Here is a 12,287-nt window from a genome sequence, read left to right on the forward strand (position 1 = left end):
GCTGGTTCGTCGGGCTGAAGCTCAACGCCGACACCGGTGTTTGGCAAAACTACGACCAGTCGACTCCCAATTCTGTAAGACATTATTTTCGTCAGCTTAAGCTGACGAAAATAATAAAAAAGCAACTTTTGCGAGGATTATGACCATCCGACGCAATTGCGTCGGGTTACGCAACTTTTGCGAGGATTATGACCATCCGACGCAATTGCGTCGGATGGTCATAATCAAGATACCTATAAGAAACAGGTAGATCCGATGTTTGAAAGTAAAGCCCCAGTCACAAATTTGACGCACCTTTGACATTTCCTGACACCCACGTGACTATTGTATAAACTTTTGTGTTTTGCGATGTTTTGACCTTATTTAAAGTACTGAAAGCTCAAAATGAATGATTATTGTTGTTTAAAGCAGCATATTAATAATTATGTTTGTAAATTATCGATAAGCTGCTTATAGCAGGTCACGTGATTGCTACCAGATTATGTGCTCAGAAAGCATCTTTTCAACTTCGATTTTGAACAATTTTTACCTCCTTTGAGGCCAAATGATGGACGGTTTGAGGCACACGATGAAATGCTGAATCTATTGATGCCAAAATTTGTTCGTTTTTTTGCATTTTTAGACTAGTATATCCTGGCTCAAACTTTGACCAGTTTGTGTGTAAACCCTATGGTGAAGGGAAAACTTCACGCCCAGCAGACGTCTTTACAGTGCTGCCAAATCGTGTTTGGTGGGGGTCGGTCATAATCCTCGCAAAAGTTGCTTTTTTATCCTTTCTCCTGTTCGAATTTTTTGAACCACTGTCACGCTTAGCGTTATCAGTGACAGTTTTTTCCTCTGTATCGTTGCTGGTTTAACCCGCGCGGGGCTGGGGTCTCCAGCCGAACGCGCGGGGCTTTGGGGGGGGGGGGGGGGTAAATTTTACCCCCCCCTGTTATCTCCCGAACTAATGGTCCGATTTGGAAAATTCAAGCGGCAATCGAAAGCTCTCATCGCGAACTACTAAAAACATGTACTTAATTTTAAGTTTAAGGTCAAGGTCAAGGTCAGGTCAAGGGTACAAATTGCAAGTTTCTACACTATCGGCCTTGCACCGTAGTTGCCGAAGAATGGAGTCATGGACTGAGACTGATCGCCCAAAACGTGTTCTTAGGCTACCAAGACAATATTCGTTGCATACAATATCATTCAGAGGTCAAGGTCAAGGTCAGGTCAGGTCAGGTCAGGTCACCAAAAAACAAAATATAGAAAAGGGCATATGCGACACATGTTTTATGGGTCATTTTACTCATAGAATTCAATAGGCACACTCAATAAGTGACATGGACCACCTCTGGATGAATTTCAGGTCGAGGTCAGGTCAAGGTCAGGTCAAGTGAGGTCAAATTTTGAAGTTGGTTGTTAAGGCCTAAAAAGGTGTCTATCTGATGCAGTTTTTCACGGCGAATCGAATGGTGCTATTTTTGTTTCCGTACGAAGTCTAGAACTTCCAAAAAAGTCATTTTTCAAAAAATTTGTGTGTCGTGACGTCATAAAATTTTGAATAACTCCCACATTTTTGAACCGATTCTTCTAAAAGTTGGTATGTAGGTGCACATAGACCACTTCTCTGGCATATATTCCGGTTTTTTCGATAGACTCAAAATTTTGGATTTTATAATGATTTTCCCAAAAAAGTCAAATTTTTGAAAAAATTTAGGTCAAAATCCAAAATTTTCAAAAAACCGAGATAGCTATTTGATAGACAAAGTAAAATTACGTATAACCTTTTTTGTTACGTCTTGATTCCTTTAAAAATGAAGATGTTAGCGGCGTTTGAACTTTTGCCGTTTTTGAGGCGAAAATGGCGAACATGACGTCACTAAAACGTCAATTTCTCAAACATTTTCCGACGGATTTCGCTCAAATTTTCAGGGAACGTGTCAAATTGATGTAAGAAAAGGTACTGAAAGTTTGGCGGCGCTGCGCGCCGCCGTTTTTGAGATATCGCAAAAATTCGCGAGGGGGGGGTAAAATTTACCCCCCCCAGCCCCGCGCGGGTTAAAGTTCGCTTGGCTGACGTCTGAACCTGTGATAGAGAAGACGAGATGTTATATGATACCCAAATATGCCTCTGTTTATCTTTATGCATGTTGAATTGTGTACATTTATTCGACATTATTTATTATCAAATCCGTTTTGCCTACGTAACCATTGATGATGGCAGGCTAACCCATCGTCCTAAGCGATAATCTGAACTGAGTCATCCCCACCTCACATAACCAGACACATTGCTCTGTGAATGCCCTCTGATTGCTGCAGAGTGTGTGGGACACACAGCCCACGAGCCAGGATTGCGCCGTGCTGGCCAAGTCGACAGGAAACCGGCTGCTCAGCCCCGTAGCATGCACCGCATCTTACAAGTTCATCTGCGAGTGGCAGCCAGGTCAGTCAAAAGTCTGCCTAATATGAAAACATTAGAACGAATATTGTCATGTGCTTACACTGAGGCAAAGACTTATCCTTAGAGTTAGACTTATTCTTGAAGGCGACAGGACGCGGAAATATCCGTTGATGTGTGACTTATAGACCATGCCGAGCAGAAATTGGCTCTGAGCCCCGTCTCTGACCAGTCTGTGTCTCCTCTCTCAGATATGATGAACGACGCCATCCCAGCCATGAGCCCCGACGGCGCCTGCTTCTTGGACATGCCCTACCCGGAGGACCCAGACTTCCGGGGTGAGCATCGAATCTGCCGATCGTAGTCCGACCTAAATTTCTCTATTTGATATCTTTTGACTTTTAGTACCTACCTATAAGTGTGGTACGAGCTATGAATTTAAGGGACGATTTAATGTGACATTCGATGACCACTAGAAAAAGTAATCGCGAAGGAAATGTAACTGGGTCGACCTGCCTAGTCCTGATGAGCTATATACAAATGTGAAATAATTATCAGATAAATCTTTTTTACTTGTTAAGAAGTAGTTTCTCTGCTAACCGAGAACCCGCCGTCTGCAGTGTCCCCGGGCGACTACGAGCCGACCAAGCTGACCCCAGACATGTGCTCGGCGCGCTGCCAGTCACTGCGCTTCATGTACGCCGGGCTCAAGAACGGCATGTTCTGCTTCTGCAGCAGCGTTCTGCGTGAGTGATCGCGTGATACCAGACCGGAGCCAAGCAATGCTGAGGGTTACTTCAGTTCCTAGTCATGACCACTATTACCGAGTAAGTGTCGGCAGCTATGCCAGTGGTTGCCGACTTTTGCGAGCTGTCGTATATGCAATCGGAAGCTACTGGTGACAGAGTAGGTGCAGCCACTGATCGGCAACTGATCGGCAACTGATCGGCAACTGTTGCAGATCCCGACATAATAGGGTCGAGCAGAGCCGATTGCCGCGACCTCTCCCTATCTGTAGCTAGCACGGTTTATTCGCCCACAGGCATTGAGCGGGCGGATGCTAGCTTCTGCAGTGAGCCATGCACCGGTGACCCGAGCCTGACCTGCGGCGGTATCGACGAGTATGTGCAGGTGTACCGCACCGGCGGACAGGTCAGTAGACACCCCAGGCAGTCACCGGCCCCCGCAGACAGGCAAATAACGAACTGCAAGATTCCAAACATTTCAGAAAATTTGTTCCTTGGTTGCATGTTAATTTTGAAGGTACGTACGTCCTCTTTCGCCATTTTCCCCGACCGATGTGTTAGTTTGGTGGCTGAATTTCCCCGACACTAAGATGACGGTCCCTTCTGCAGGCGGAGATCCAAGGCGCCTCCATAGCCGTGGAACAGACCACCATCCAGCCCGTGGACACCCTGTTCAGCTTCACTGCCAGCGTGGAGGTCGGCGAGCAGGTCCTCATCTCGTGAGTATCGCTGGCGGAGAACCGGCGTCTTCATTTCCTTCTACATACAAACATTTTTACAATGGAAAATCTTGTAACGCTTCTGGGGACCGGCATGGCATCCTGATTGGAGTCTATCGTGGTCGGTAACACCCCGTCCCTCGCCGTTCCCGTCAGGTACGATTTGGGCGACGGCAGTGACGCCACGCTGCCTTCAGAAGAGGCCACTGCCATCACCCACCAGTACAGCTTGCCAGGAGAATACACGGTCACGGCCATCTTCACAGACGTTCCGGGCGTCGCCAAGGTGGGAGACGGTCATGCTGTAGAAACGTAGCGGCTCACTTTTACGGCGCAATTTTACGTATTTTGTTCTTTCAGCTCCAAACTCCCGAAAAAGTTCCAATTTACATTAGCAAAATGCTGTTTTCGTTATCTTTATCAGTGCGGGCTTGATTGTTTCATCTTCAACAGTTCATCTTATAGTCTTCGGTTTTGCGGTTATTATCGATAAATCGTCACCGTCAAACCACTTTGCCGGTGACCAGTGACCAAGTTAACAAACCACTCTGGCGGCCAGTAACACCCTCCCTGTACCCCTCCCCCAGCCGCGGTACCACCAGACCACGGTGACAGTGGGTGAGGAGGTGGGACAGGTCGAGTTCGACTGTCCCGATCTCACCGAGCCCGGAGACGAGATCAGCTGCCAGTTGTGGCTCGTCACCGGGGCCCATCTCAAACTCACCCTCGAGATGGACAAGGGCTTCGTGGACGGAAAGGAGTACACGATTCCGGGTGAGTTGTAGGGCAGAGGAGCATTTCAAATGTTGATGACTGTACGGTTTGCCCTGCTGAATTGGCGGTTAACCTAACCTAACCTGAACTAACCTGGCTAGTTCAGAGGACCGTTTTGTTGCCACGCAACGAATTAAGTCGCTGTCCAGCGAATCAATCTCTCTTGCTTTTTTTAGGCATGAAGAACCAACTATACCTGAATAATTGAAGCGCCGCCTGCCCTTTTATGACCTGTCTATTACCGATCAGAAGGCATATGTTTTTTGCTGCCCATTTGTGGCCGTTCAGCTGTTGAGCTGACTGTTGTGATACCGTTTGGCGACAGACCCGGTGGTGTCAGCGCTGGGTCTGGCGCCCCCGCAGCACCCTACCGAGGAGCTACAGTCGGCCCTCCCTTCGTTCAGACTGGGCCAGCACGGCACGGCGGCCACCGGCACAACACACAGCCGGAGGCGCAGAGAGTACGTCATTCAGCTACAGATCGGCCTTTAATCATTTGCTGTGATAGGTCAATCGCGAAAGTTATGGAACAGGAGAGGACACACGTTCATTTTGTCATCAAGCCTTTGTCATCATCACTTTAAACTTTTCTATGATGAGCTAAGAGGTATTATGGTAGCATGTTAGCAATCACATTATGATAGCACTTGGCACTCGACATACTTTTGTGAATAATGACGTAGCAGTGAACAGGAGCAGGGCACGAGTGGCTGGCGACTTCATGGTGTGCCTGCTATCTTACAGAATCCGTTACGGAAATCCGGTGGACAGCTCTGCACACAGCAGTGCACAGGACGCCGGTGTCGCTGTGAACGCGTTGTCCTCCGGCGCTGCCGTCGGCGGCGTGCAAGGTGGGTACGCCACCACCAAAGCCCGGGTGGAACCATGCTCAGACTGGTTCAACAAACTGTCATCTAAGCTGAGAGGTAGTTAGAAGAGAAGAGAAGGCGTTTATTTGAGTTGACTTGAGTTTGTTAGATCCGTTCGTTCCGGCAAGAGCACTGCATGGTCATGGTACAACACAATAGAGGGCAACTGTGGGACCACGTGGATTTGATATCCCGAGTCTCGACAGCTGTCTTGAGTCTGTTGATTTCATGTCGCCAGAAAAACCTGATTCTATGCGGTTTGCAGGAGATACCTACGAGGCGACAACAGTGGTTATGCCCTGGGCCAAAGTCACGGATGCCGTCGTCCTGGTCGGCTTTGAGTACTACGCCACCAAAGCGGGAAATCTGAAACTGATGGTAAGCCCAAACTCATTACTGTGAACCGATATGTGACATGCGCAAGCTGCAATAGATCAAGACGGAGTGCCAAAACACGACGTAACGTCCCAGACAACGTGTGCCGTGCCCTTGCCCTGACGGATGCTCCAGTGGCGCCATGCCTTCGCCGTGACCCTTGACGCCGTGTGTGCTCGTCGTCAGGTATTTCGGCCCACCTGTCCTGGCGGCTCGTACTGCCACTCGACCGGCACCTGCGACGACGGGCTCTGTAACGATTTGGACCACAGCGCCGTGTCATGCCCGGACTCTAATCCGCTCTACGCTCCAATGCGGCAGTGCCAGCAGGTGAGAAATAACCCAGTCGCCGCGAACAAAACCAGACCAAGAGTACAGAGTGATGACCGCAGTGGCGGATGACCGAGCATAGAAACAAGTATTCAGTCATAATGCTTCTTTGGATTTCGTGTCGAATTCGGGCGATTAAGAAGCCCTGAAAAAAATTAGGCCAAAATTCTAAAAACTTTTTGAGATACGATACCGACCCAAAATGAGCCACCGGGCGCCCGCTCCCAGCCGCCGCGCCGCCTCCGCGGCCGGTGCGGGAACCGCCCCGCCCCGCGCCGATCGGTTGTCGTGCCACCTGACCAGCAGCACCTCCGACGTCCTGTCGAACCTCTGTTCGTAGCTGCCACGCCGTGACTTTGCCATCTCCTTCCTCTCGGTCACGGGACATTTGTCCAGTCTATTTTCCCTCACTGTGCCCGTCGCGCGTACTCCGCGGTCCTTCAGCTGCGCGAGGAGGCTTCTGGAGGTGAAAAGGTTGTCAAAAAAAAAGAATACCTCATGACCACCAGGATCCGACACCACGCTCAGCATGTCCATCACCACTCTCGTGCCCAGCGGCTGGTCACGCAGCTCAGGACGCTCTTCCTTTCCACAGTACAGGTCGAATTTGTAGCAGTATCCGTCACTGCCACAAACCGCCCAGAGCTTGTAGCCGAAACGAATCGGCATTTCTCGTATGAACTGCTTCAAGCTGTTGTGACCGTAGTACCTCACAATCATCTCGTCAACAGCTAGCTTGGACTGAAAAATACCAAACTGCTGGAATGACTTGTTGATGATATCCAGAAGCGGACGCGCCTTGAAGCCACGGTCTTTTGCCTCTTGCTGTATATTGTTGTCCTGGACGTGAAGGTAAGACTTGATTTTCAGGTAATCCGATCTCGTCATCGCTAGCCAGACGATAGGACGGGCGAGGTCGTCGTCCTTCGACCAGTATATTCGCTCGCTGGGGAGCGGCTTGTAACCGGAATAAAGCAGTATTCCAATGAACGCCTTCAGCTCATGGTCGGACAGAGAGAAGAGCGTCGTTTTTTACATCTCTCGCATACCGAAGGGTTTCCAGCTGGATGGGATGGAACACTTCAGGTGTGAAGATTTTCTCAAAAATCTCCACAGCCGTACTCCCACTCAGCTCGCTGGAAATCTTCTCCCGAGCTTCTTTCGATCCGTTAGAAGGCGCCTGCCAGCCAGTGTATTCTGGTTGTTGTTTACGCCAGGTGGGAGCGCTTTGATCCGTGCGTCGTTTTTTCTTCGGCGGAGGGGTGTCGTCTTCAGTTGGTGTCTCTGAAAATGAACTTCCACCTCGCCAGGCACGTCTACCACCTCGGCGACACCGGTGCATTCGCCATTGCCCTCATCCTCGTCACTGTCGTCCGGCGGAATGCTCACCACATCGATATCTGCACCATGGACAGAATCGAGATTGTTCATCACCATATCTACGGCTTCCTGTAGAGTCAAATACCGGTGCTTCCGCGGCCTTGTGCTTGTTTCGGTTCCACAGATGGAAGACTACAATCTCAAAATTGCACTATTTGCCCTCTCGCGACAAACTGACCGGCGTACCCTCCCCGTCATTAGCCCGTAGCCGCCGCTATCCGGGAATCCCCGCGCCCGCCACCAGCTGTGCGCGGGCCTGACCACAGGACCGGTGAGTCCAAATTGGTCGCTCAAAATTTCGCGCGCGCCACGCACCGCCGGGGCGTAGTGAGCCTGTTATCGCCAACGGATTTAGCAAAAGTGGACCTTCCTCTGTATAATATAAGCTTGCTGTCTCATTACTTCGATTAATGACCGAAATTCAGCCGTTTCACTGCATTCGTGTCGTAATATCGAGAAATCGCTAACTTTAGGACCCCACCAAATAAAGTTCTAGGGATTGTGGTCCTCAGTACCCAGAAAACCATCTACAGGTAACCTTTCTCATCAATCACCAGGGATTGACAGACCCCTCCGACGAAACCAGTCAACCGTGGCACCTTTCAAAGACACCGTCCATTTTTGATCCGCCGAGCGCTAATGGGTTAAAACGATCCTGCAAGTGTATGGAAGTCCATGTAAGTGTATCTGTGGCAGATACTGCTTGCTGTAATTTTGCCAGATGATATCAACCAAAGATAAAATTGATTAAAAGTGCATGAAGGGGATGAATGAATGGATGCATGGATTGATGAAATTGCCCATGCCATCCTCGCCTAAACAGCAGCGGTGACCGCAGGTCTACTGACCCCTATCCCTCTCCTCCTACAGTCGCTGTGTACCACCGGACCTACTGCCTCTCCGACCGTCTCTTCCGACGGCAACAGCACGTCTGTGCCGGGCGGCCGGCCCGGCTACAGCGCCGTGTACTCGGTCACAGAGCAGGTGGCCGCTGTCGGCTACGGCAAACTGCTGGTGGACACCAGTCTGGAGACGGCCACCTGGCTGCAGCCCGGCGACGTGATCGGATATGAGAGTGACGGCGCGGTCATCGGCTGGAGACCCGCCCGCCCGGGCCAGGAGCAGGATGGTGAGCGAGAGAGAAGTTCCGATAAGAATGCTTCTAATTTATTCGTGCATATTGTTATTGAACGGAAACGATCGCGCATTTTCTACGTCAACTAATTGACACGTAAAGAGTAACGGAAATGGTCGAATTTTTTTTTAGTGAAAGTAAGCAATAAAAACTGCTCTGGTTATACTTAATCACGAGTCCTTTGAAATCATTTTATTTGCACTGGTTCCAGTTAATTAATTCTCTTAACAGTTGAGACAATTCCGAACATGACGATGTGTCGGTTAGTTTGTGCGGGTGAAGTGTCTCGCTATTGTCCTGACACGCTGGTGGCTCTCAGCCCCGGAGCTGGCGGCGCTGGGGCCGCAGTGGCTGGATGACGACTCCTCGGGGTCTCTGGACTCACGTCACTACCTGCGCGCCATCGTGTCGTCGCCGCTGCAGCTGACCATCAACCACACGTACGACGTGGTGGGCGCGTACCAGGCGTTCGCAACCGTCTCCACCACGGGCGACATCGTGTCCGAAACCAGCGCCGGACAGGCCATCGACGTGCAGGTCAGCGGCCATCGACCAGCGGGTCAGCTAGGTGGATAGTGATCACAGCTCGGCACGGCATGGTGGCCATGGAGTTAATTCATCCTCCTCTAGAATATTTCCTCGCGAATACAGAGCCATGGCTAAATTTCTAATGTTGTGGTTGGGTCAACGTAATTGAGTCATGACGCTCCACCTATACATCTGCTCGTGGCCAGCAGCAGCAGTTTAAAGTTGCTACGGCTATCTTACCTGTTCAGTGGCTGTTTGTTGTAATCAGCATGACGTAAAAGGCAATGTCAGCAACGCGACTTGGATATGTCGCAGGCATCAGGTGAAATCCGGCATTTCTTGAAATGTCCAGGCTTTACGTGGAAAGCCTAGGGTTTTCATGAAATGCCGGATTTCATCCCATGTTTGGGTTGCATTATTTGGCGCTGGCTCAGCACCAAACCTAAACAACAACACCTAACCCGACCTTACCTAATGTAACCTAACCTTATCTAACCAAATTACTTTTCATATAACACGTAAGGCTAGGTCTAATGGTTTGATATGCTATGTAGGTGCAAGCAGGTTCAAGGTTAGGCATTTCATGAAATGCCGGATTTCAGCCGATGCCTACGACAGATATATAATTGACCCAGCCCCGCGCTTTCAGGTTCCCATCACTGGCTTCAAGGTTACCCTGGATCCTGAACACGTTACAACCAACAACAAGACCAACGCCACCGTCCTGATCAAGACGGGCAGCTTCGTCAAGATCACGTTTGACTTCGGCGAAACTCACCTGGGCGCAGCGAATGTTATCGAGGAGGCGGACAGTAAGTGGGGTGAAGTACATTCGACAATATTTGAATATATTCGGCGCTTATTTTGACATTTTCCTGCATCTATCTTTTACTTCAGTAGCATCTCTTGTCTGGCTATCGAGATTGTCAGCTTAATTACTGCAGCTTAATACTGTCACCTGACTGATTCAGTCAAGATTCAGTCAGCATGACCAAATTGTTTTTATTAGAAAAGTAGAAATTCTTCACGTGACAAACCAATATTTTTCTTATTTTGTCTTTTTCAGCGATTGAAAACGACGGCTGGTCGCAGATCTACTGGTACAAGCGGGGTGAACCCGGGCCGCGCTACGTCATCATTACTGCTGAGAACAAGTGGGGTCGGGAGACGTACCGACACACGCTGTACGTGCAGCGGGCCGTCACCGACAAATGGTACCTGGTGGACAACGCGCCCGTCCTCTGGCCCATTCCCGGTGAGTAGCCTCTACCTGAACCCTGGTCAGTACCTGGTGGACAACGCGCCCGTTCTCTGGCCCATTCCCGGTAAGTGCCTCTCTGACCTCTGGGTAGAGGTCCTCTGTCCTCAGGTAAATGGCTATCTGCTCTCTCTGGCTGTATGCAAGTGGCCGCTGTTTACGATTCGCTCAAAGTCGGATCCTTGACTGAAAATGCGTAGCTAATAGCTTGTTGAACGGTTCAGCGAATGCGATTAGCAGCGCCTAAGGAAGCTGTCGGAATTGGGATTTTTCTTCCCATTTTTTTTTGGGGGGGGGGAGGGCTCGCAAGTAGCGTTAGTATTAGTTCGGCGTTTTGTCCCTGGTGACATCAGTTTCATGGCGATGTTCCTCAGGTAACGTCAGTTTCAGTTCGATGTTTTGCCGCAGATGTTAGTTTCACGATGGTATTTTCTCGCAGGTGACGTCAATTTCACGGTGGTGTACCCGGCGGGGCTGCCGCTGCCCACCATGGCCTCTGCCGAGCTGTATACCGGCGACGGTTACGTGTTCGAGTGGGAGATTCCCGAGGAGCGCGAGGCAGGCGAGATCTACGAGATCGGATTCAACAGGTCGGCATAGTGTTATTATTACATACACAGGCGTCTTAGTTAGTTCATTAACAAAATTTTTCACCTCCAAAAATCAAGAATGCAGGTGAAAATGTTGTTCTGAGTGTCATTCACGCTTATGCGAAACTTGTAAACATTCTGTATGTTTCTCCGGAAATGACCCATATTTGTAGAATGAGGACGGAAGTTGATGCGATTGTCACTGTTTCGTATTTATTGCAGATCCTACGACATCCAGGGGTCGTACCGTGCTAAACTCCGCATTTTTAACCTGGCCTCAGAGTTCGAGATGATAAACAGGGTACCGGTGTGGGCAGAAATTCAAAATCTAACGACGATGGCCTACTACTTGCCTTTTCTGCCAATAGGTAAGTAATTTACATCGTTATGCATGGTGATCTGTACATATGTGCGCATTCTACGCTTTCATTACGGAGCGAGCGAAGCGAGCGGAGTCTTACGTAGAATAACGGAAATTTCTGAGTATGAGCGGCCGGCCGGCCGGCCGGCCGGCCGGCCGTGCGGACGCTTTTGCGAGGCTTATATCTCAGCAACCACTTGACCGATTTACATGCGGTAATTTTTGTAGGGTAGCTTCATTCCTTCTACCAAGTATTGGACTATTCCCGATGCATGTGGGTGACTCCTTATGCACGTGCCACGTGCAAAACGAAGAGGTGTCAGTTTTGTAATTGTTGCAATATCTCGGTAACTACTTGGCCGATTGCGCTGAAAGTTGGCATATAGGTAGGCACCCACTAGGCACTGCATATACATGTGCCAGAGTTGGGGTGCTGCTGCACGTGCGCACGTGCAGGGGTCGTTTCCCAGATCTCGAGAACGGCTGGACCGATTGCGCTCAAATTTGGTACACGGTTAGGGACCGGTTAGTAGGGTGCCGTGCACAAGTCAGTTGGGACCCATTTTGCACGTGCGCACGTGCAGGGTGCCGCTTCCAGATCTCGAGAACGGCTGGGCCGATTGTGCCCAAATTTGGCACATCGCTAGAGACCGGTTAGTAGGGTGCCGTGCACAAGTCAGTTGGAAGTACCCCCTCGCAATTTCGCACGTGCAAGGCCCACCCTCTCGCTCGCTCCGTTAGTCGCCCCAAAAGGCGTTATACTGGTTTAATTCATATAGATATGCATTATAGCATGCCTCCTCCGGTAGGATTGATGTCCATACACCATTACTGCGTCCCGA

General features: G+C 49.9%; 1 protein-coding gene across 1 annotated transcript in view; it reads left to right on the forward strand.

The window, feature by feature from the left end:
- Positions 1 to 3,004: 3,004 nt before the first annotated feature.
- LOC122370269 overlaps positions 3,005 to 12,287 on the forward strand; it is a 48,924-nt gene continuing 39,641 nt past the window's right edge. The window contains exons 1-15 of the mRNA XM_043345726.1: positions 3,005 to 3,126; positions 3,423 to 3,532; positions 3,736 to 3,845; positions 4,002 to 4,131; positions 4,433 to 4,619; positions 4,945 to 5,080; positions 5,364 to 5,470; positions 5,754 to 5,866; positions 6,050 to 6,193; positions 8,444 to 8,702; positions 9,028 to 9,245; positions 9,886 to 10,048; positions 10,303 to 10,491; positions 10,934 to 11,084; positions 11,307 to 11,452. Of these exons, the coding sequence (XP_043201661.1) occupies positions 3,042 to 3,126; positions 3,423 to 3,532; positions 3,736 to 3,845; positions 4,002 to 4,131; positions 4,433 to 4,619; positions 4,945 to 5,080; positions 5,364 to 5,470; positions 5,754 to 5,866; positions 6,050 to 6,193; positions 8,444 to 8,702; positions 9,028 to 9,245; positions 9,886 to 10,048; positions 10,303 to 10,491; positions 10,934 to 11,084; positions 11,307 to 11,452 (2,248 nt within the window). The 5' untranslated portion in view covers positions 3,005 to 3,041. The remainder of the gene's footprint in view (positions 3,127 to 3,422; positions 3,533 to 3,735; positions 3,846 to 4,001; positions 4,132 to 4,432; positions 4,620 to 4,944; positions 5,081 to 5,363; positions 5,471 to 5,753; positions 5,867 to 6,049; positions 6,194 to 8,443; positions 8,703 to 9,027; positions 9,246 to 9,885; positions 10,049 to 10,302; positions 10,492 to 10,933; positions 11,085 to 11,306; positions 11,453 to 12,287) is intronic.

The sequence above is a fragment of the Amphibalanus amphitrite genome, unplaced genomic scaffold, assembly GCF_019059575.1.
Source record: "Amphibalanus amphitrite isolate SeventyFive unplaced genomic scaffold, NRLGWU_Aamphi_draft 001116F_arrow, whole genome shotgun sequence".
Taxonomy (NCBI): Eukaryota; Metazoa; Arthropoda; class Thecostraca; order Balanomorpha; family Balanidae; genus Amphibalanus; species Amphibalanus amphitrite.